Source organism: Cygnus atratus, chromosome 3 (assembly GCF_013377495.2).
Source record: "Cygnus atratus isolate AKBS03 ecotype Queensland, Australia chromosome 3, CAtr_DNAZoo_HiC_assembly, whole genome shotgun sequence".
Lineage (NCBI taxonomy): Eukaryota > Metazoa > Chordata > Aves > Anseriformes > Anatidae > Cygnus > Cygnus atratus.
The window spans coordinates 104,558,341-104,580,630 of NC_066364.1; the positions used below are offsets into that span (position 1 = coordinate 104,558,341).

A 22,290-nucleotide genomic window follows, 5' to 3' on the forward strand; every position below is an offset into this window, starting at 1 on the left:
TGTAGTATAACTTAAAGTTAACTTGAAGTCATTCAAGTTTCCAGTATTCTCTGGATCATTAATTTTACACAACCTGCATAGGTTCATACATCTTGGGTTCATCGATTGCTTTTGGATATGGCATGCATTGTGTGTTGTTTTTTCTGTGTTGGTAAATAGCTTTTTGCTGTTTATTATGAATATTTTAAAAGGGTTGCCCTTTCCTCTGAGTTGCTGCTTCCGCAGTGGTATTAACAGGGCTGCCGTCTGTAAGACATGAAATAATCTATTAAGATGAGCATTCAATAGAATTTGTGTTTTTTTTCTTCACTGCTTTCCTGCTCCAGGATAAAAAAAGACCAGTGGGTTGTTTTCTGTAGAATCACTTAGGTTGGAAAAGGCCTTTAACATCATCAAGTCCAACCAGTTTTGGAATTACCTGTTTTGAAGTAAACCGACGTGTTAAGTTTTTGATCTTATATTTTATCCTTTAGGAGTTTGAGGAGATTTTTTTCTAGCCACAGTGCTTGATGTGAATGATAGGTCAGCATAACAAAAATATTGTTCGTAGACGCAAATCTATATAGTCCTGTTCGGGTCAGGAAAAAAAAAATCTGACTCCGTATGAAAATATTCTTACATTAAACTAGTTAATCACATACATCCCTTGGCTAGAGTTCTGTCAGGGCTTTACACTAAGCTGTCAATGAAATTTATTAGTCAAACTGCAAAGAAAGGAATTCATCAGGTACTCAAAAAATCCAAGATAAATTTCCTTTCTCTTGAAATTTCCTTTTCCTTTTTTCCTTTTTCTTAGATTTCCTTTTTCTTGTGTAATTTAGACACCTTAGTACATTGAAATATTGCTTTTTCATGTGCGTATGATGCAAGTAGTTGCATAATCAGATAAGCTAGCTGCGTCTTGTTGTTTTCATTGCTCATTCCATGTGTACGTCCTGAGATAAGGGATACTTAATACTTGGAGAATTGGTGTCACCTTTAATTCTGTTCAAGGCATTCCTGTATATTGTGGTTTATTTTATGTTACATGTGGAAATTCTTAAATTTAATTTTAACTGTTTCAAGATTGTTTTATTAAAGTCCTTTTATGACAGGTACCTATTTCTGCAATCCTCACTTCATATGTATTTTCTTCAATGTTTTAGGTTGGGATGTTGACTATAACTACTGATAATGAGAAGGTAATCCATTTTGAATGTTATCCAATTATATATGGTAAATATTTAAAGTTAATTGTTAACCTTATTCCAAAGGTGTAATTAAATATCAAGAATAACGTAAAATAATGGCATGAATCACTCAGGTAGTCTGTGTACCATATCTTCAAGCTTCTGAGAGCATGTATATATTTTTTTGTTCTGTAGAGTGAACCATAGCTTTTATTTGTGTAAGTGGCCTGGAACAGTAGGAGCTGTAGTCTAGGTCAGTTCTCTGTAGTTTCAGTAAGAGTACAGAGATCAATGCTTTCCTTAGGAACCCTAAGTGGATTCCAGGCCTCAATTCTTAATTTCCTGAGAAGGGGCTTAAGCTGGGAGTGGTTTAGGAAAAGTCATTGGCTGTAGCATCGGTGTTTAGCAGGCTATCCCAAACCAGAGGTTATACTGAAAGAAACATAGGGCTAGCTGTCAGACCAAATACTAACTCTTCCTTTAGCACTGCTATAGCATAACGCTTGCCACAGCAAGAACTTGAGAGTAAGATTCAGTGCTTTGGCTTTCTGCTCCTGCAGGGAACTGCCATGTAGTTTAGTTTGCTCCATCTTGTTTTTTTTTTTCCCTGAAGGAACGATTAAAATGGGGGTGGGAGTCAGGTAATAACTGATACCAGTTCTTAAAAGCTGCTGCATAGTACTGAACTTGGAGGTATTGAGAAATCATATGAAAGCTGCTCCTGAGTTATAAACCACCACTTCACCAAAAAAAACACACACACAAAAAAAAACCACCTTCGTGTCTAAATGAACTTCTGGAACATGCACCATTCTGAGAGTTTGTGAGCTTCTGAAACTTAGTTATGTGGATGAATTCTTCCTTGCTGGGAAAAAACAGTAAGTGCTTAGTATTTTTTTTTAAGGTGGTAGAGTGAGTTTACTTCTGCAGTGTTTTTTATCTTCGTCGGAGACTTGGTATGTTAAATCAAGCAAACCTCTTGCATCCTCGGACATTACGTTGTCCTTAGAGGAAATACGACACTAAGTAGGCATTGTCAGTTGATCTGACCTCTAATTTGTCTTTTGTGGTTTGGGGAATTTAATGCTTTTGGATATATTGGGCATCAGGAGGGAAGAAGTCAGTAGAGAAGACTATGTTGCGATGCACTGTGAAGTATTCAGTCTATTAAACTTAATTATGTCTGTTTCAATTTTTGATTTACCAGGCTCCAGATGTTGAGTCTCGTGAAGACTTAATAAAAAAACATTATATGGCAAGGATAGCAGAACTTACATCTCATCTACAGCTTGCTGACAGCAAATCAGTACACTTTCATGCTGAGGTGAGCATACAGGCAGTGTTTGTACTGAAAATTGCTTTTTGAATTTTCCATAAACAAGTGTTAAATATATAGTACATCATATCTGAGAAAAATTTGTTCCTGGAATACGTTTTCATCTGTGGTCTTGTATGCGTAACAATGGATAGTATAGACAGACTTTTTTTTTAAAAAAAAAAAAAGGCTTTTATTAGTGTTTTCTTTGTTGCATTAAGGATTACAATGTGTATCATGTATTGGTCTGCTCCTATAAGGTGAAATGGCTGGTATTAGTTACCAGGCTATTTTTGACTTCATCTTAAAATAATGCTGATATCATTTAAAAAAAAATACTTGAACATATAATGAAGTGATAAAGATAACTCTCCTGAGAAGCTGTACTTAAAATTAAGAATTAACAAAATAATTCATAGTCTCTTTAGATTCCTCTTTTCTTTTCAAATCATTAAGTAATTCTTCTTGAACATAGTGGCTGTTTTGATTTGTAGAATTAACCAAAACATCTTAAAATTAGTTTTTTAATAGTAGATGACATAGTAAACCATCTTTCTATGATACTTGAGCAATGTATGAAGTGAGTTGTGTTTTTTTATGAAATATTTTCCTAGCAATAATGTGATAAAAATAAAGTTTAGACAAGTGGTAATATAGTAATTCTGTAAAATTAAAAAAAGTTTAATGTTAACTATTTAGTTATCTTTGTATTAAAAAATGTACACAGATTCTGATTAATATCCAAATATGTAAGGTTTCCAGAAAGATGGAAACATTCAAAGCATTCAGTTAAAGATGACACAAGACAATACTGTAGAGCTAACTTTCTTCCCTTCTACCCTCCTTATCCTGCTTGAATTGACAGTGTCGAGCACTTGCCAAACGACTGTCTTTAGCGGAGAAGTCCAAGGAATCACTCATGGAAGAATTGAAACTAGCTAGTCAAAACATCAGTAGATTACAGGCAAGTAAAATATTAAATGACGTAATAGATGTATTTGTATAGTTAATTGTGTGTAAGAGGAAGGTGAAGGAGAAAAAGACCACCAAGCATGGTCCTGCCTCTTCTAGGTTCTTAGTAAGAGATGTAAAAACTAATGGTATGTAGAGAAAAGAAGTAATACACTTCAAATCCACGTATAAAGTTGAAGTGAAATATCCTTGCAAAGAAAAGGTGGTGGTAGCCAAGCCTGTGTTTTAGCACATTTGATGTCAAGGCCCTTTTATCAAAATGTGTTTTCTGTATGTCTAAATGCAGAGTTGTATGGCATATTTCAGTGTCTCGTTTCCCTCTGTGAGGGGAGGGTTAATTAATGTACGGGCAGTACTTGCATCCATTTTTTCCTCTCCTAGTGTCTTCTACTCCTTACATTATTAAGTGTGATACTGGCGAGGCTGATTCCATATTAGTTCATTTAACTTAAACAGGACTAGGAAAATGATGAAAGTGCAGTCTCCTAGATGAAACATAGAATCCTTAATCCACTGTAGCACCTGGGACTGAAAATCTTAGAAAAGCCTCTGTCATTTTTTGTGGGTGGATATCTTAATATTAAGCGAGGTAATCTTTAACTTGTTGTTGTTGTTAACAATAAGATGATAAACTGTTACAGCAGATTGCTTGTGAACTTAGCCTTTTGTCCTTCCCCTCCACACCACTGAGAAAGGAGGCAATAGTGAAAGAAAATTATTATAATTCATCTCACAAATTCTTCACTTTTCTTCATATTTAGTTCGTATCTTTATTGTTCACCAGCCTGAGATGGTGAGTGCCTAAAATACAATGAATACGAATGATAGGCGTTTGAAAGAACTGTTCATGAACCAAAAGTGCTGTCTTGATTTGTTCCTTTAGCCAATTCCACAATTAATATCCAACGTAGCATGAGATGTTAATCTCCAATTATATCATCATCAAAAAAAAAAGTAGGCACACCACTGATAATGTTTAGTAGTCTGTATAACGGTGAATCTTATTTTTGGACCTTTCCAATCTAACAAATTCTTTGAAAGCAATCTGGCCTACTCCTGGGTCAGAGCAGATACCATTTGGATCAAGTTGTTGAGTCAGGACATCCTTGTTGGCCTTCTCCCACAGTTCCTCAGCTTCCGAAGCATCGGTCTGTTCTTTGCTCTGAGGAGGTTGTCCTTGATCATTCAACTCCTCTTGGCCCTATTAACTATCACTTCCAGGGCAGTTCTCCCATGAACCTTGCCCAGCAAACCTTGAGAAGGAATTCAGAAAAGTAGATTTTGTCTAAGGTTGCTGTAATTCTACTATTCATCTTGCTTGCTTCTCTCTGGATCTTAAATTCCACTAATTCATGGTTGCTGCAGCCAGAGCTACCGCTGGCATTCACATCCCCGACCAGCTTTTCCTTACTTCTGAGTAACAGGTTCAGCAGAGAGCCTTTCTTATGTCTGTTGATCGCTGGTATCAGGAAATCCTTTACAACACTAAAAACTCCTGAATTGCAAGCATCCCACCTTCTCCTTCCAGGAGATAGCAGCGTGGTTAAAATTCCTCATGAGGATTAGGGTCTTGGTAGTGAGATTAAGTACTTGTATCAGATGCCTACCGCATTACCCTTGTTATTGTGCGATTCCTGCTTATAAGATCTTAACTGTGTTTTAACCACTCTTTCACATAGCGTGATTCTTTGGCTTCCCATCCTGTCCCTCCTAAAGAGTCTGTATCCATTCATTGGTGTGTTCTAGTAATGCACAGTATCCTCCTATGTTTTTAAGGCCAGAAAGATCGCTCTGCAACTGCACGTGAGTTGCTGATGCCTTCAGTTTCATGTGCTGCATGTGTTCATGTACAGGCAGTATTCTAATCCTAAAGATTTTACCTGTGTCTTGGTTGGAAGCGATGCTGGAAAATCTAGCTGTTCAGCTTTTATGTAAGCTATACAAAGCTGAAAAAAACATAAAGGAAACTAAACAAAATTACAGGGGAAAGACCGTGCATAAATCTTGAGGTGAAAGGAAGTAACTACTGACTTTTTTTGTCAAGTGTTATTTTTCAATGGTTTAATTGCAATTTGTGATTCATTTATGTAATTTCAGTGGTTTAAGTGCGCATATTAATTGCACATATCTAGCATCAAAAGTGTAGATTACTAAGTGGAGATAGTGACAACTGGCAAAGCAGACATTTTCTAATATTGATCAAAGGCTTCAAGTTGTGGACTTTTTTCTGTTTTTTCTCCTAATAGGATGAATTGATGACAACAAAGAGAAGCTATGAGGATCAGTTAAGTATGATGAGTGACCATCTATGCAGTATGAATGAGACCTTAACTAAACAAAGGGACGAAATTGATACACTAAAAATGACTAGTAAGGTAAGTTGTCAAGTGTTGACAGTAGACACTGGCTAGTGGAGTTCTGTGGGTTGCATTTGGCATGCCTGTGGTAATACCCTTTCACAAATCTATCGACAAGCTGTAGTTCTTACTCTTGGCCAACTGGAAAGAAAACTCCAAACCTGGTCGTGCATATTTCCGGAAAGAAAATATTTTTGGAAATGTACATGTGTGAAAGAGCAGGCACTGTATATCACCGCTTCAGAGCGTACACATTTAAAGTGTACCCTGTGAAAGATCAGCACTTTTTTTTAATCTGGTGAAAATGAAACTATTTGCAATACCATCTAATGATATAGGATGTTTATGATAATGCCCTGTGCTCCTGTCCTGGCAATTGTTCTTTTTCCTCTGCTTTATTTCCATATTCTAGTTGGTCTGTTTTTTTCATGTGGGAGTGAAAAAGTTGCCACTTAAATTCTTCTGTGAACTTTCTCAAAAGTCACACATACATTTCTTCCTAGAACCTTCAGGGTAGGATATACCGTAGTTTAAGCACTGACTGTTCAACAGCAGGCTACTATAATTTTCATCATAAAGTAGAAAAACTTGCTTCTGGTAAATGGATAAACTCCTTGCTTGGAAAAAGAAATGTATATTGTGAAGGTCGTTATCCTTCACTCGTTTGGCTGTGAAACAAATAATGCGGGATTATTTGTGGAATTAATTGTGGAATGCATGGAAGCAGGTTTCACTGAGATGTGTGCGTGAAGATCTATGTTTTGATTAGACACCCCATGACAGTGATTTTTATATGTAGACTTCCTCCACGTTTTCCTTCAGATGTTTGAGCATTTTGGCTTGACATTGTGCTCTTTAAGGTTACTTTTTTTTGTATATAAGGCCTTGTTGCTTCTAGAAGGAAGCTCTATATACTGACCATATCACTTCATGTTTTTATAAAATGTTTGGTGGAATTTTTAACCTGTCATAATTTTAAAACTTGAAGGGGTACTCTGTCTGTAAGGAAGTACGTCATAATGTCATAACAGTAGATACACTTTTTTGCATTTTGGATGCTATCAAATGTAGAAACCAAACTGCATCACTTTCATTTCAACTGAATTAAGCCATTAGAAAAACAAATGTTATCCTAAGGAAATAAGAAAACAGAGAATTACCAGCAAGTACTACTGTACTTTTGTACTACTGTACAAAATTTTTAAGCTGTATGTTTGCATTGTGGAATTGCTGAAAGTCAAATGTAATGTGGTTGTTGCGAAATAAATCCTTTTCTAAGCTAAGAATACTCTGTGTAGACTAAGCTGAAGTCAAATTTGTTTTGGAACAAAATGTTAGGATGGAGAATCAATTTAATTTGAGGCAATTATCGTATAAGGCTTATATACTTGAAATATCACTGAAGGACAAATTATGATTTAACTTGCCCTCGGTGTCCTTACAATGTTAATGGTGCTAATATAACTGAATGTTGTGGGACATAAATCAAATGTCTCATTTTCCATAGGTTTCAATTAAAGTAAGGTACTGTTGTACTTGTTTGAAAGCTCTGGTGCATTTTTCCTCTATTATGCCTGTAAGGAGAGAGGGATTTTCAAAGCAAGCAGTTGCAGGCTTCCATTATTAACACTGGACTGTTTATTCCCAGTCTTACGGTGCTTCCTTGCTTGCCGTAGCTATAAACTATTAGACCTCGGGTTTTATATGTTGTCTGTATACTATTCTTATCTGAACTATATACTGTATTCACTGTTTTCTTCTTGTTGCAGGGAAACTCTAAAAAGAACAAAAATCGATAGTTCCTGGCTCAACTGTCCATGGAGGCTGCTGCTGAACAGAATGCAGATATTGAACATTCATTGTCCAGTTCCTGCTTGTTGCAGCAGGCAGGGGTGGTATTTGATCTAGTAAAAATGGGATTGGTGCTGTAAATGGCTTTAAAATACTTAGAATTTCTAACAGAACTTCATGTTGTTGTATCTAAACCGGGATGCATACACTCTGTGGATAATTTATATAGTAATTACCTTCAGTTTTTACTGTGCACTTTTTAAAACTGGGTTTTAATTTCATGTAATAACTACAGCTTTTGTATATTTTTCAAATAGATTATGCATTAACAAATTTGGTATCAGTACAGTAGTTGTCTATTCTTGAGTTATGTTAAACTGTCAACACATGTACATTCAGTTACTTGTTAAGTTTAGAAGTTATTTTTGAGAATTTGGCCATGTAAGCTGTGCAGCTACTGTAAATGTATTCCTGTTCTCAGCCCTTTTGAATTAATTGGAATTGTGGCTTTAAATGATTTCTATAAAATCACACAAGCAAATGGGATCATTCTTAATTTAGATTGCAATAGTTCAAACTTTCTGCTTGTATTTGGCACTTTGAATTTTTGAAATAAAGAGCACAAATAGCTGAACTGGGATACTTCTATGAAATTGTTTTTAAGCCCTTATTTAGGCATTTTGTTTACATGTATATGTACTGGTTGAAATAGCTGTTTAAATTTAGAGGACAATGTGATCGTATATTCCTTCACTCTTTTGGGGCAAATTGTGTGTAGAATAGAACAGCTTACTGTGCTCTCTTATGGTAACGAATATGAAATACATAGAAAATTTAAACACTGAATTTGGAAAAAGTCTTTCATGGAATTAAATCCTGATAGATTGACTGGGGATATGCACATGGCTTTTCTTGTGTTTTGGGAAGTTTGTGAACTTTAGGCCTTTCCTAATTTTTTTTAAGTGAAGTCCAATACCAAAAGTTTTCATGGCATTGACTTTTTTTAAAACAGATGCTGTGCTGCTCACACTTTACACTGATCTTCTGTTTCATAAATTGCATTATGGCACTTGTCCCATAAGGGTTCACTCTGATATCAACTGTGTCGGTGTTATTAATATGCAACAATAAAATCAACTAGACAAAAACAGTGTGACTCTTTCTTAATTCTGGCTATGCCATAAGCCACATGCCAAAGCAGATAGCTTTAAGTGTTTTAAATAGGGTTGGAAGCTAACTGCTTTCTGCCAGATTTTTTTTTTTGAAGCTGCCTTCTCTGAGGAATTCGATCTGTCAGTTAAGGTACTAATTTAGTTATCTTTAATTTTATGAATCAAATTGATGAACTTCTTACTGATGCTACTACTTACAGTGAATACATTCAGAAAAAGACATAAGTAAAAATATGCTTTGAAGATTGTTTCAGGGCTTAATAGAAAGTTAAATATGTTATCCTCAGCTGTTTTTGCAACCAAAACCAGTGTTATCACTCTTATTTTCATCAAAAATGCTAAACACAGCATCAGAAGAAAACTAACGCTATCCCAGCCAAAGCCATACAGTATATTAAAAGTTTCAGCTTCTAATGCTGCAATGCAAGTTACTATTGAAACTACCCAACTCACATGTACTTATCTGCTAACTAGTTAGTTCTGAATCAGCTTCTGAATATCTATAACTATAGATGTTTAACACCTATACTGTAATTGAACCGTTCTGCTATTAAAAAGCTGAATGCTCTTTTAAGCATTGCAGTAGAGAATTAATCTTAGAGACAAAGTTTTCAACAAATATGAATTTGAACTATTTTGTCTATACAAAATGGCCTGTGTATTATGGGAACACAAATTGGAAACTGTACTAATATTGAAATAAGGCCAAAATATTAACTTGTAAAACAGTATTGTTAGGTGGAAATCAGAAGTTGTCCCAGTGTTACCACATTCATATTTAATGATTTTGTTACTTATATAAATATCCATCTGTGATTTAACCACTGATAACTGATTTAAAATAACTAATATTTAAATGGTGTTCACAATGTCTTGCTAATTCCTTTGGATTCAATATTAAACAGCTTAGTGCTTCAGTGATATGGGTGCCAGAAACATCAGACCTAGATCACAACTAGATGTGGTCTGGTAGCACTCAAGAGCAGCATCTGTATTAGAACTGAAACACTTCACTCCCTTGCTTGCTGAAATGTATTTGCTATTTTTACAGGGTGTTTTTCCTTTTTACCAAGCTAGCTTCACTTTCTCCTTTTGTACTTGTAATCCTGTTGCTGTTTCCACTCCAGCTTCCATCACTGACTTGAGTTGAACTTTTTTGTGGGGAGGGGTCTTTGACCCAGCATGGTTCCTTGATGCTGACTTCAGGCACAGCAGGAGCCAGTCACTGTTCAACTACGCTCCCCATACCTTCAAAGAGGGGATTTGCTGAGACATCCAAGGGATCAGTTGTGAACAGGAGAGAAAATCAACTTTATAACCGCATAGCACCTATGATATTACTATTTTCTGGATTGGTTGAGCCAAATAAACCCTTTTTATTATATAAATACAACAGTGTATTAAACTTTGGAAAATCATCTGGCCATATAAACTGGGCAAACTTGTTGTTCTTTAGTGCAGTATGTAAAGGTAATTTGAAACTACTATCTTAGCAACAGCAGGCTCATGATAAAAATGGAGTTTATTACAGTAAAAACACATAACAGCTAATTGCTCCTTCCTACAAAAGCTAGATGCTACTCTATTTAAAAACAAACAAAAACTTGTCGTGCGTTTTTTGCTTTGGTTACTATTTGCACTATTACTCAGCAGTGACTTAAATCAATGCTAATTTAAAAGAGGCTCTGTTTGCCCTAATTCTTGAATACTTTCTTTTTTAAATTTGAATTATGAGAATTAGAAACTTGTTTTAACTACACCCATCTGCAGAACTGCTAGCTTAATGACAGATGGGGACAGAAGAGAGCTTCTGGAGACCTTTAGAAACCAAGATGTATTTGGGTTATGAAATCTGCCACATGGAAACTTGCCTAGGGGCAATTTCTCATTGTTTGCCTTTGTTGTATGTGTAGGCAGCCTCAACCACATCAATGCTAATTCTGAATCACTGGGGTTCTTCCACAAACTTTCAGTACAAATACAGCGCTGCTATACCCAGGTTGAGCAGCGAAATAAGCGTATGATTCTCGTTGGGCTTAATTTGCATGTCAAGCTGCTATGCTGACAACACTAAAACAATGTAAAAAGTTAAATTTTTAATGTATAAAATGGCAGAGATAACCACAGAAATCAGCTTATATGCGCTGGTTTTAACTTATTCACATGGCAAAGTCAAAAGCCTCATAAACTGATGAGGTCTTATGCAATGAAGCAGCCGTGGAAATCCAGGCCTGGTGCTGAAACTATTTATGGTCTTCCATAAGCAACACAGGTTGGTGCTGGGAAGAGTTTTAACCACAAAATTAAAGAGTCCAGGGTGGAATTTCCAGTCACTTTAAGCTCTACCAGTTGTTATTCATTAATTCCTTTGGAAGGAGTAAATGCAAAGCACTTTATTTAAGGAAGACTTTTTACTGAAGTTACCAGGTTGAAAAAATCTGACCTGAGAACTCAATGCAGTTTCATCAACTGTAGTCACTGGTATAAGGAATTAGCTGTAGTACTGGACCTCCTTACGTGCCTTCTACTTAGAGACTTTCAGATCAGGTATAGTGCATACAATGTCTGTCACAGCAAATACCTGAGGAGAGGAGGTATCAGTTTCACTGATTTTCTTTTAGTATCTGGAAAGTCTGGTTTATGTTCAGTCCCAACAAGGGCACAAAGCCAAGTTTCTCTTAGATTGTCAGTCTAGCCCAGGTGGTCATGAGCATTTCAAGCCAACGAGCACCAAATCTCAAACAGAAGGAACAAAATGAGTATGCTATATTTCTATAACTAATTTATATGTGGTGAATACATGGTAATTAAACAGTGAATATACTAAACTTGTGAGGTTTTTTTAGGAGCAATAGAGGTAAGTGAAAACTGAATTTATTAAATAAGGGAAGGAGACAAATTTTTCTCTAATTTTTGCACTTTGGCTTGAATTCTCAGGAAGGACTTTTATGGAAATTTGTTGCAAAAATAGAAGGCAAACTAGTAGAGCAAAGAGTTAAAAATAAGTCTACAAATGAGTGCTTTTCTATTTCCATTCAATAGTATTTGGTTCTAGCCACATAAGAACTGACAGGTTTCACTTTTGTCAAAACAGTAAATATTTTACAAAAAGGTTAATATACTGCAAATCACATTGAGATCAGCATAAATATAGTTAGCAATATAAACTGTTAGCATTATAAAATGTTGAATTAATTTAATAACTGCCTGTAGCAATATGTAATACTGTATCCTCATGTCAAATTTCAGATTGTATTTACAGTAGAAATAGTTTTAATGGTTCTAATTTGTTCTGCATATGCTATTCATTAAAGTGAAATTGTATTAAGTACGTTTAAATCTCAGCATCTTTTTTTTTTTTTTACTGCTTGTATTTATATTGCACTGAATTATTTAGGGAGAAGGTGAAAATGGTTGCAGAATTTACTGAAGAACAGTCTTGTTTTGGAAATGAATCCTAAATATTAGAATACTTGTCTCTTTGATTATGTTATTTTGCAAAAAACAAAAACATTCATGTGCACACAGAGACATGGTGAAGTTCAGTGATGGACATGGTACCAAGAAACTGGTTTGCTGCAGTGAGGGGCTGGAGCACTGTCACTTCTCTCCTCTTCTAAATCTTCTGTCTCTCTGTGGTTTATCAGCATAAAGCAAAACTGAGGTCTCTCAGTCACTAAAACCAGCAGGTTTGTACGTATCTCAGCAAAAGAAAAATTTGATATATTTTTAGACAAATGCTGACCTTGATAAGGAGATACAAAAAATTAATACTCTTCCCGCCTAAAATGAAAACCATTAGAAAGGGGTAATGTAGAAACTACGAGCAAAACCTTTACTGAATGTTGTAAAAGAGTAAATAAGAGTCCTGAGGACTCCTTTTGATGAATGTATGTCTAAATTCCCTGTTTTTTGGGGGAAGATATGAGGTATCAATCTTCCTTTTCGTGTTGCTGAGGCATTGGGCGTGCTCTGAGAGAGACAGGAGAGTCATTGGGATGGAATTCCAGAGGGGAAGAAAGATGCTGAGATCAGGTTCTGGCACCCCCAGGGCCCTATGCTGTGATGGAGGGTGGCATGCCAAGCTACACAACCCAGCACTTGCCAGTGATGAAGCTGCTGCTTCGTCATCTGAGCCTGGGGGCCTTGTGCTGGCAGTACTGAAGAAAAACATTTGAAGACAGAAAAATAAAAATGCAACCATTCTCTCTGGCTTGCAAATTACATATTAAATTACGATGGAAAAAACTTCAGGCTATCAGAAGAAAAGATAACCTTTTCTCTCCCCAGTCATATCTACATATTTATCATTGATGTTTTAATGAGATATATTCAATATAAATATCACGTAGAATTATAGAATTATAGAATATCCCAAGTTGGAAGTGACCCACAAGGATCATCCAGTCCAACTCCTGGATCCAAACAGGACCACCCAAAAAATAGACCATGTGTCTGAGAGCGTTGTCCAAATGCTTGAACTCTGTCAGGCTCAGTGCTGTGGCCATCTCCCTGGGGAGACTTTTTCTGTGCCTGACCACCCTCTGGGTGCAGAACCTTTCCCTAACACCCAGCCTGACCCTCCCCTGTCCCAGCTCCATGCCGTTCCCTCGGGTCCTGTCGCTGTCCCCAGAGAGCAGAGCTCAGCGCCTGCCCCTCCGCTCCCCTTGTGAGGGAGCTGCAGGCCGCCATGAGGCCTCCCCTCAGCCTGCTCTGCTCTGGGTTGAAATGCTGATTTTACATTCCATTTTCTGTAATAGGACTTTGATGGTATCACTCAATTTATGATCTTTAGTAGGTCTATGACTTGAACAGAAAGGGAGTCCATTGATAAAAAGAAGACTGAGCAATAGTGAAGGTATAAGTAGTTTTTTTGCTCCTTAAAGGAAACTCACACCATCATTTTAAGGCCAATCCTCAAACCCTGCCTCCATGAAACTCCACCATCCCTTACACGTCATTGAGATGGAAGTAAGAACAAGAGCAAGATTCTATCAGAAGCTGGTAGGTAACAAGCCATCAGGTTATGTATTATAAATATAAATTCATTGGGAGCATAATTTTGCCAACTAGTATTTTTCCTGGTTTGAAACAATCAACACTCACGAAGAAAGAGCTGGCTAACTGTATGAGGCATTGTTTATTATTATTAAGATAATAAAAATTGATCTAAAACTAAACAAAATAAAAAACGAGAATAGCATTTTATTTTCTTAGCAGAATTCTTGTAATTGTAATGGCATTAAACTAACAGATAAATTTATTTGTAGGGAAAACTGTACATTTCCATTGCAACTGCAGACATTCAGAATATTTCCCCTGAATACAGCAAAAGATCAGGATTGCTTGGTTTTCAGAGAAGATATTAGGACAAATGAAAGTAATTTACAAAAGGGCGCCTCTCCTTAATCTCTTTAAAATGCAAGAGAAAGTTCAGCAGCACTGAAAAGCAGAGATGCTAAAATGAACACAATGCCTTATAAAGAAATTTGGATACATTACACAAGAAACTGGAATTTACTGCTGTAAGCGAGCTGTCACTGACCTTGATAGCTTTGCATACATGGAATTAGCGTATCTGCAGTCACCCTTTCATCCCACCCATTCTGTCCATGATTCCTGTCCTTTTTGGAGCATGGTACCTCTGGTAAGCGCAATCTAGAAACACTCCATGTAATGGCTGAGAAGGAATTTGTATTACTTATGGTAATATGACAATTATCCTGTTGGTAATTAAGCCAATTTCCAAGCCTTGTTCTGCATTTCTTTGACAGATCTCCTCTCTCCAGAGAGACTTTGAAGCAGAAGATAACCTGTCCTCTCTTGGAGTTGGGACCTATTTTCTCTGAGAGGTAAAGGTCACTGCAGAGGGTAAACAGAGGGCAAGACCTGCCCTGGACATGGTCTTCCAACATTGCAGCTTGGTCTTTCCCTAGCTCTATAGGTTTTTAGGAAGACTTGGCAATTTTGATGGCCTACCTTGAAGAAAATCAAAGAATCATAGAATCATTAGGGTTGGAAAAGACCTCGAAGATCATCTGGTCCAACCATCACCCTACTACCAATGTCACCCACTAAACTATGTCCCTAAGCACCATGTCCAACCTTTCCTTAAACACCCCCAGGGATGGTGACACCACCACCTCCATGGGCAACCCATTCCAATGCCTGACTGCTCTTTCTGAGAAGAAATGTCTCCTCATTTCTAACTTGAACCTCCCTTGGTGCAGCTTGAGGCAATTCCCTCTAGTCCTGTCACTAGTTACCTTTGTGAGAAGAGGCCGACCCCCAGCTCCCCACACCTTCCTTTCAGGAAGTTGTAGAGAGCAATAAGGTCTCCCCTGAGCCTCCTCTTCTCCAGACCAAACAACCCCACTGCCCTCAGCCACTCCTCACAGGACTTGTGTTCCAGACCCCTCACCAGCTTCGTAGCCCTTCTCTGGACAGGCTGCAGGGCCTTGATGTCCTTCTTGTAGTGAGGAGCCCAAAACTGAACACAGTACTCGAGGTGCGGCCTCACCAGATCAGAGTACAGGGGGACAATCACCTCCCTGGTCAGGAAGCTAAGAACTCCGAGGATAAGTGGTCTAAAGCCTGAAATGTGTTGTTGAAAATGATGTCTTTCAGCGTTTATTGAAATCTTTGTTGCTGTGTGCGTATCAAAGTCACTGCTCATCCCACCTCATGCCCTTCAATTTGCTGGAGCCTGTCTCAATTCCATTTCTAGAAAAGCCTCATAAAACAATCTCACAAGCTTCTTACCACATGGAAAGTCAGCTCCTTGTCTCACCTAAGTTACGTGTCAGTGTCTCATATCCTTACCAGAGGCTGCCCACATGCTTACTCCAAGCCTGTTCCCTAGGAGGTCCCCATTTCTAAAACAATTGTAATTCATCTCTGAATCTCAGTCTCAGCAGCTTGCCCTTCCTTAGCTCCTCTTTGACTGCAATGTATCTTCTGCAGGGCAACATAAGCAGATTTCCCTCTAGTGGTGGATCACTTGTCACCTAACTGGTTGTGGTCATGAGTCTTTTCTCACAGTTACTGTCCCTGTGACAGCTACTCCACCAAAAAAGTTATTTCCCAAGGGTTGAGGGGCATACTCATTAAAACACAGGCACTTCTTTTCTTTTAGGTGTCTCTTTCCTGGGATGTATGTTCTAGACACCAAGAAATCCTTTGCCGTTTCTTTGACAGCACCTTCCCTTTTAGAGAGAGGAAAATTGATGCTACAGAGGAGAAAATGCCTATTTTACACAAATTGGAAAATCACTCTGGCTTAAGATTTTGCTAAGAAACCAGCAAGTTTATGCGTCTGATGTAAGCTAAATGGCTGCAGAGCTCTACCCATGCTTTTGAGCCAGCACAGTGCTACAAGGTAGCCATCTAGGAGGAATACACAGCTGAAGAGAGTGATCCTGGAGTCCTTGTCAGCAGTAGAAGCAAGAGGCTCCTCTACATGAAACTCTTGGAGAAGTCAGTTTAGAAAGGGAAGAATTGAAGCACTTCCCAGGAAAAGTTTTTTTGAGCTCTGTGGCCACCAGAGACATTCTCCCTGGTCTTCCACATCTTAACACCTAAGAAAACATCTAAGAAAAATTGGCACAGATATTACCATATTCTAACAATGGGTCTAGAAAGTAACTGTTTTAAATTCATGATATATGTTAGAACAAGCACTTGCTTTTCCCCTATTGAAAAGGTTCCCCTATTCTTTGAAATTTGGTATATGCTGGAGAGTTAAATAAAGTAGAATTTCTGTAATTTCACCAACAGTCCTGCTTAAAACCATAAAGTTTTGCAGACTTGATGGTTCACTGGTTAGCACACATATTGTAAACTTGGGAAAGGGCAGGAAATGAAACAAGGTTAGGCTGTAAGTGCAGCTGAATGGCTCCCATGGTCTTGCTGTTCAGCAGATCCACTTCTGCTGTTTGAATTTCAAGATAAGAGGAAATTGCTCGAAAGAATTTCTGGGATGTGAGCAGCACAAGAGGGAAATTATTTTGCACCTTTGAAAGATGTGACCTTGAGGGCAGTGTTTGGTGCCACTGGAAAAGAGAGTGTGCTTGTTGCCAGCAGCTGCGGTGGAATCCGGTCCGCACCGCCTGCTTAACGCATCCCCGTCCCTTCTCAAAGTTTATCCAGAAGATGTGCTCAGGCATAAAACAGAAACGCAAGCACTCGGCTTGCTCATCTCAATGATTAAAACAACGTCCTTGCGATGGGAACACTATCCACTTTTTACAAAGACAATTGTTTTAAAGATAAATCCCAAGAGCTACCAGCTCTTCGACCGAGGCTCAGCCCAGCGGGATCCCGCCGCACGGCAAATGGCGGCCTTGCCAGGCGCCGCGGGGCCTGCGGGGGCGGCCGGGCCGGGCCGGGGCGGGGCGGTGAGGCGGAGCCTGGTCCCGGTCCCAGTCCCGGTCCCGGTCCCGGTCCTCTGTCGCCTCCTGCCCGGCCGGTGCCGGCTGTGTCTGCCGACAGCGGTGACTCCCTCCCGGGCGGGCCGGAGGCTGCCCCGCTCCCTGCCCGGGCGGCTGCAGCGGATGCCGCGGGTCGCCGGAGGGCAGCCGGGGCCGGCGGCGTCGCCGTCAGCAGCGGCGTTTTCCCGGTAGTTAAGGCGCAGCCGGTCGCTTGGAGCGGGGTAAGTGGGTGAGGTTCTCTGTTTTTTGGTTGAAGAACGGGATTTAATAAATACTGAGTTCTACCTTTATTTGTTTACCGACGGCGAAGTGGCGAGAAGGGGCTGGGTTTGCGCGGCGTGCCGGGGCGCAGAGCTGTGGGGCTGGGTACGGGCATCCCCCGAGTTCCCAGGACTTTCGCCTTGTTTAAGCAGGGAGCCAGGCCAGCGAGGATTTATTTTTTTTTTCCCGTGTGCTATTTGAAGCAAAATTAACTCCTGGAGCCTTTTCTCCTGTTTTCTAGTAATGCAGCTGGTGATGTTAAACTGTGTGTGTGTGCTCGCAGCGTTTGAAGTTATTGGTGCAGAAATTTCAGCAGGACACAGGGCTTTGGGAAAACAAACCAGCAGATCCAGCTGAAGAATGTGCCTTGCAGCGCTGGCACGTGTCTGAGCTGGTTAGACTGCACTCAGTATGTATAAATAAGCCCTCCGTGCAAACTCTGGAGATGCAATTCAAGCATAGTGTAGGTGACAAAGACTACAGAAAACTTTTGCTTTCTGGTTTTAACTAAGTATTCACGGAGAGGGGTCTCTTCAGTAAAGTTTTCATTCTTATTTTTTAAAAGATTTAGGTGTTCTGCTATTTGCGACAACTGAGAGCACCTCGTAAATGTGCTAGGAAAAATGCTGACTGGGGTGTTTTATTGAAGCACGCTAAAAGTTAGGTTATGAATGTCTACACTCGCATTCCTGGTTTGGGATGTTTTCTCACTGATGCAGAGTGCATCAGAAACCTGTTTTTTCTGCAAACAGGACTTAACTTTTTGGGGGAGAATGGTAACATCTGGATGGGGAAGGGAAAAGAAGTTTTAGAGCTTGAGGCTCTTACATATGAACTGTTCACCTTCCTGTTAGCTCCATTTTCCATGTCTGGAGGTCATGGCTTTTTTACATGTGTAATAAAAGCAGAAAGTTAGCCGAAGGCAAAACATCAAATAGTCTGCTTTACTGCAGTGAAAGTGTACCTACGGCAAGAAAACGTTATGAAAAAAAGCTTACCTACTTCCCTGACTACTTGTATGAGTAGCTATATGGGGAGCAGTGCTTAGCACCACACCATATAACTAGTCTGTAACTAGTTTAGAGCACAGAAGTAGTTTGTACTACTAGAGTTTGGCCACACCTTACACTTATACGTAACTGATGTTAGAGCTGTACCTTGCACTGTTGGGAAATTCTGGACAGACGCAGGTATTGGGTCCTTGTTTCATGATCTGAGCTGGTTATTCTCCTCCTTCCTCTCTCCTTTTGCACATACACTTATTTTCAATCCCTTCAAAAAATATTGGGGTGTATAAACTTAATGGGACAGCTTTTGGACGTTGCTACCCAAATCTAGATCTCTAAATAACAAATTAATGCAAGCTCTGAAGTTAATCCATGCATGAATGTTAACTCTGGCATCGTGCTTTTACCCTGTTGGGCAACTAAACTCCACCACAACCGCTCTCTCACTCCTCCTCAGAGGAAGTGGGGGAGAAAACACGATGGAAAAAGTCTCGAGGGTTGAGTTAAGGACAGGGAGATTGCTCACCAATTACTGCCATGGCCAAAACAAACTCAGTATAAGGAGATGAATATAATTTATTGCCTATCACTAGCAGACTAGAACAGTGAGGAACTAAAAACAACCTACAAACAGCTTCCCCCCATCCACCCTATCCTACCTTCTCCCCCTGAGCAGTCCAGAGGAATGGGGTGTAGGGTCAGTCCCTAACACTTCATCTCCGCTGCTCCTTCATGGTCACTCTCTGCCCCTGCTCCACGTGGGGTACCTCCCATGGGATGCCATCCTTCTGAACTGATCCTGTTGAGGATGCCCACAGGCAGCAGCTCTTCAAGCACTGCTCCAAACATGGGTCCATACCATGGGGTCCACATCTATCTTAGAGGTGCTTTTGGAGAGGAATCCAGATGAGGATTTTTGGGTAAGTGAATTAGGAATCGTACTTTCTGACATGACTGTCATCAGTAGCTATTAAAAATATTTCTATTCAATTAAGCAGTAAGGATTTAATTATGACATGCCTTGTTAGTATGAATATTCAGGCTTTGTGACAGGGAGAAACAGAATATCCTGCAGTTTAGGAGAGAATGGGCCTGTCAGAAAATGTTAGCAGTAGCTTCCATGCAGTACTTTTCATGTTAAGAGCTCTGCAAATTTTGTGTGGTGTGTTAATCTCTGGGAAGGTACTAGCACTTGTTTATTGGCCACTAAAACATGAGGTATGCTCATGCATAATATGAGCATGATGTAAATGCTGATGTAAAAACTGACTCTGAATATACCCCCCCATCCCTACATCCATCCTCCCCCCAAGTATACTGTGTGGTTCAGTGAATATGCTAAGAGTAGTATTTCAAATAGCTTCCCTGCTTCTTGTTATTCAGCGCTTACATTTGGGGAAGGAGGTTTTGAAGTATACTTTTTCATCATGTATTCATTGTGTCATTTCATCCATGGCTTCCCAGGGACACTACAAACACTAGCTGAGGACCAGTTTTAAATTTGTTTCTAAACATGGCCTGTTTAACATTTTGATATGCAATCTGTGTGCCAAGGCATTCAGGACTTTTTTGTTTTGTTTTGGTTTGGTTTTATTTTTCATCCAGAGGGCTGCATAATTCTAAAATAGGGTTGTTGATTTTAGAGAAATGACACAGCTGTACATGACTGCATTTCTGCTGCTCGGTAGCGTGTTATAAATCCCTGCCTCTGCTCATGGGGAGGAGTTTGGAAGTTAAACAAACTACTTGCTGAAGCCCTCTGCAGTTCTGCCATGACCAGAGCACTTGTGTGAGATGTTTGTGCATTCCTAATGATAACTCATTTCCCAAACACAGTTTAAGGATGCTTCAGTAAATTCAGTGACATGCCATTAGCTTGGTGACCTGCAGAAGTACTGTAAAAAAAAAAAAAAAAACCAACACATTTCTTTTCCAGGCCAGAGCACTGTGTTATGGTTTAAAGAAAAAAAAAAAAGGGAGGGGGGAACCAACAAAAAAGCCTTCCATGCAGTAAAATGTCAGCTACTGTCAATAAACAGTTTACATGAGTCTCTTCTGTAACTGCTCGCTGGCTCCCCAAAATTTGCCTGCGGAGCACGAGTTGTGCAGTCGCTATGGCAATGCTGGAGAGGGGACTGGATGGCAGCAGGAACTTCAGCTTCTTCTCCCCTGTTTATCCTCTAATTGGGGTGATTTTTTTTTTGTATAGAGAAGAGAGGCCCCATGGAGGGGTGTGCTGTATAAAGGAGACAAGCAAGCATGTGCATGAAGTGAATTAAAGATGATTTATATATCTCATCTAAATGGACAATGGAAAGAAAGAAAACAAGTGATGAAGAGAATGCTTACTAGTTACCGTACTGATTTGATCAAACTTGTTTTTATGTCTTCTAGGAAAAGAGAGTTTTTTTCTATTAAAGGTGTTTGCTTTTACATGGATTTCCATTTTGGGGTTCTTATGGCTTAACGCTGTTCTCAGCCAACTTAGCAGAAATACTCCTACCGCTTCTGACAGTGGATGCTGTCCTGTTGAATGTTTCCCTTCTGATCACCTGTTTGTCAGCGAGTGGGGCATGAGCATGGGGATGGCCCGTACCGTGTGCTCAGGTATGTACCTGAAGTCCAAGGATGCACAGAAGTGTGTGCTACCAAAAGTATACGTTAGTGAGACCTGGCCTTTCCAGCGCCTCTGTTCATGGGTACCCTTCCTGAGTCTTCTGAAGGAACCAACTGAGAAGTGAGAACCATTAATGGACCCAAGAGAGATGCTTAGACTTGTTTTGAATATTGACAGTTGCCATTCTTGTGGCTAGATGATAAATCAGAGCCTTTAATAAAAAGGCTAGATGATAAATCAGAGATTAGCCTTTTTTTTTTTTTTTGTCATTCTCATTACCTTTTAATTGTAAAGAACAGGGTTAGTCATAAGTCTATGGTTTTGGATCTTTCTTAAACACCAGTCCAGAATTGGTGGTGTGGTACAGTGCAAGATATGATCACCTTTCCTCAAAAACAGAAGAGTTCAGTGTAGCTGTGGATTGGGAAAACTTTTTTTTTCTTTATGTTAGAATCCTCATTGTAAGCCTGTGATTCTTGGATGCTTTGTTGGTGGAGATGGGCTTCTTACTGACTTCTCTGTGCTGCTGCAGTCATTGATTTACGTGTTTTATAATGTATCTGCAGGCTGAAGGAGTATTCCTGTTTTTCTAGAGTGCCATCTTCACGTTAAAACTGGTGTGCCCTGCAGCCGTGCATTTAGTTGGATCAGTGAGCAAGCTCGTGTGACTCACCCTGGCTGCGTGACCACAGGAGCAAGGAGGGAGGCTGTGGGCATCGTGGCTTACAGCATACGGGGAGATCAACTTAAGCTGATCACATTACGCTCAAGGGCAGTCATGCATGTGGTTTTGTTGTCTTTTTGAAGCAGCTTCTGCAATTACTTCACGTTTGAATGCTAGGGAAGGTCTGTTAGGGTGGATCCAGGCATGAGGAGTTCATTCACAGCACCTACTGGTTAAGGTTGGGGTAGTTATTCCATGGCAAAATTGAAAATGCCTTTGAATAGCTTTGCTAAATTTTCATACAACTTCTCTCTTCAACTTCCTGAGCAGGGGAAGTGGAGAAGGAGGCACTGATCTCTTCTCCCTGGTAACCCGTGATAGGACACAAGGAAATGGCATAAAGCAGTGCCACGGGAGGTTCAGACGGGACATTAGGAAACATGTCTTTACTGTGATGGTCGTCAGACACTGGAACAGGCTTCCTAGTGAGGTGGTTGATGCCCTGTGCCTGTCGGTGTTCAAGGGGCATTTGGATA

General features: G+C 39.5%; 2 protein-coding genes across 7 annotated transcripts in view; both read left to right on the top strand.

Annotated features, from left to right (window-relative positions):
- Positions 1–8,754, top strand: part of PPP1R21 (protein phosphatase 1 regulatory subunit 21) — a 30,445-nt gene extending 21,691 nt beyond the window's left edge. For all 6 annotated transcript variants that reach the window (XM_035565208.2, XM_035565218.2, XM_035565245.2 and 3 more), the window contains 5 exons: positions 1,146–1,181; positions 2,377–2,493; positions 3,350–3,448; positions 5,703–5,831; positions 7,583–8,754. In XM_035565208.2, coding sequence (XP_035421101.1) covers positions 1,146–1,181; positions 2,377–2,493; positions 3,350–3,448; positions 5,703–5,831; positions 7,583–7,612 — 411 coding nt within the window. In that variant the 3' untranslated portion in view covers positions 7,613–8,754. The remainder of the gene's footprint in view (positions 1–1,145; positions 1,182–2,376; positions 2,494–3,349; positions 3,449–5,702; positions 5,832–7,582) is intronic.
- An 8,451-nt stretch (positions 8,755–17,205) lies between these two features.
- The window catches only part of STON1 (stonin 1), a 43,028-nt gene continuing 37,943 nt past the window's right edge, over positions 17,206–22,290 (top strand). Inside the window, exon 1 of the mRNA XM_050709831.1 lies at positions 17,206–17,426. The gene's annotated coding sequence lies outside the window, so the exon portion shown is untranslated. The remainder of the gene's footprint in view (positions 17,427–22,290) is intronic.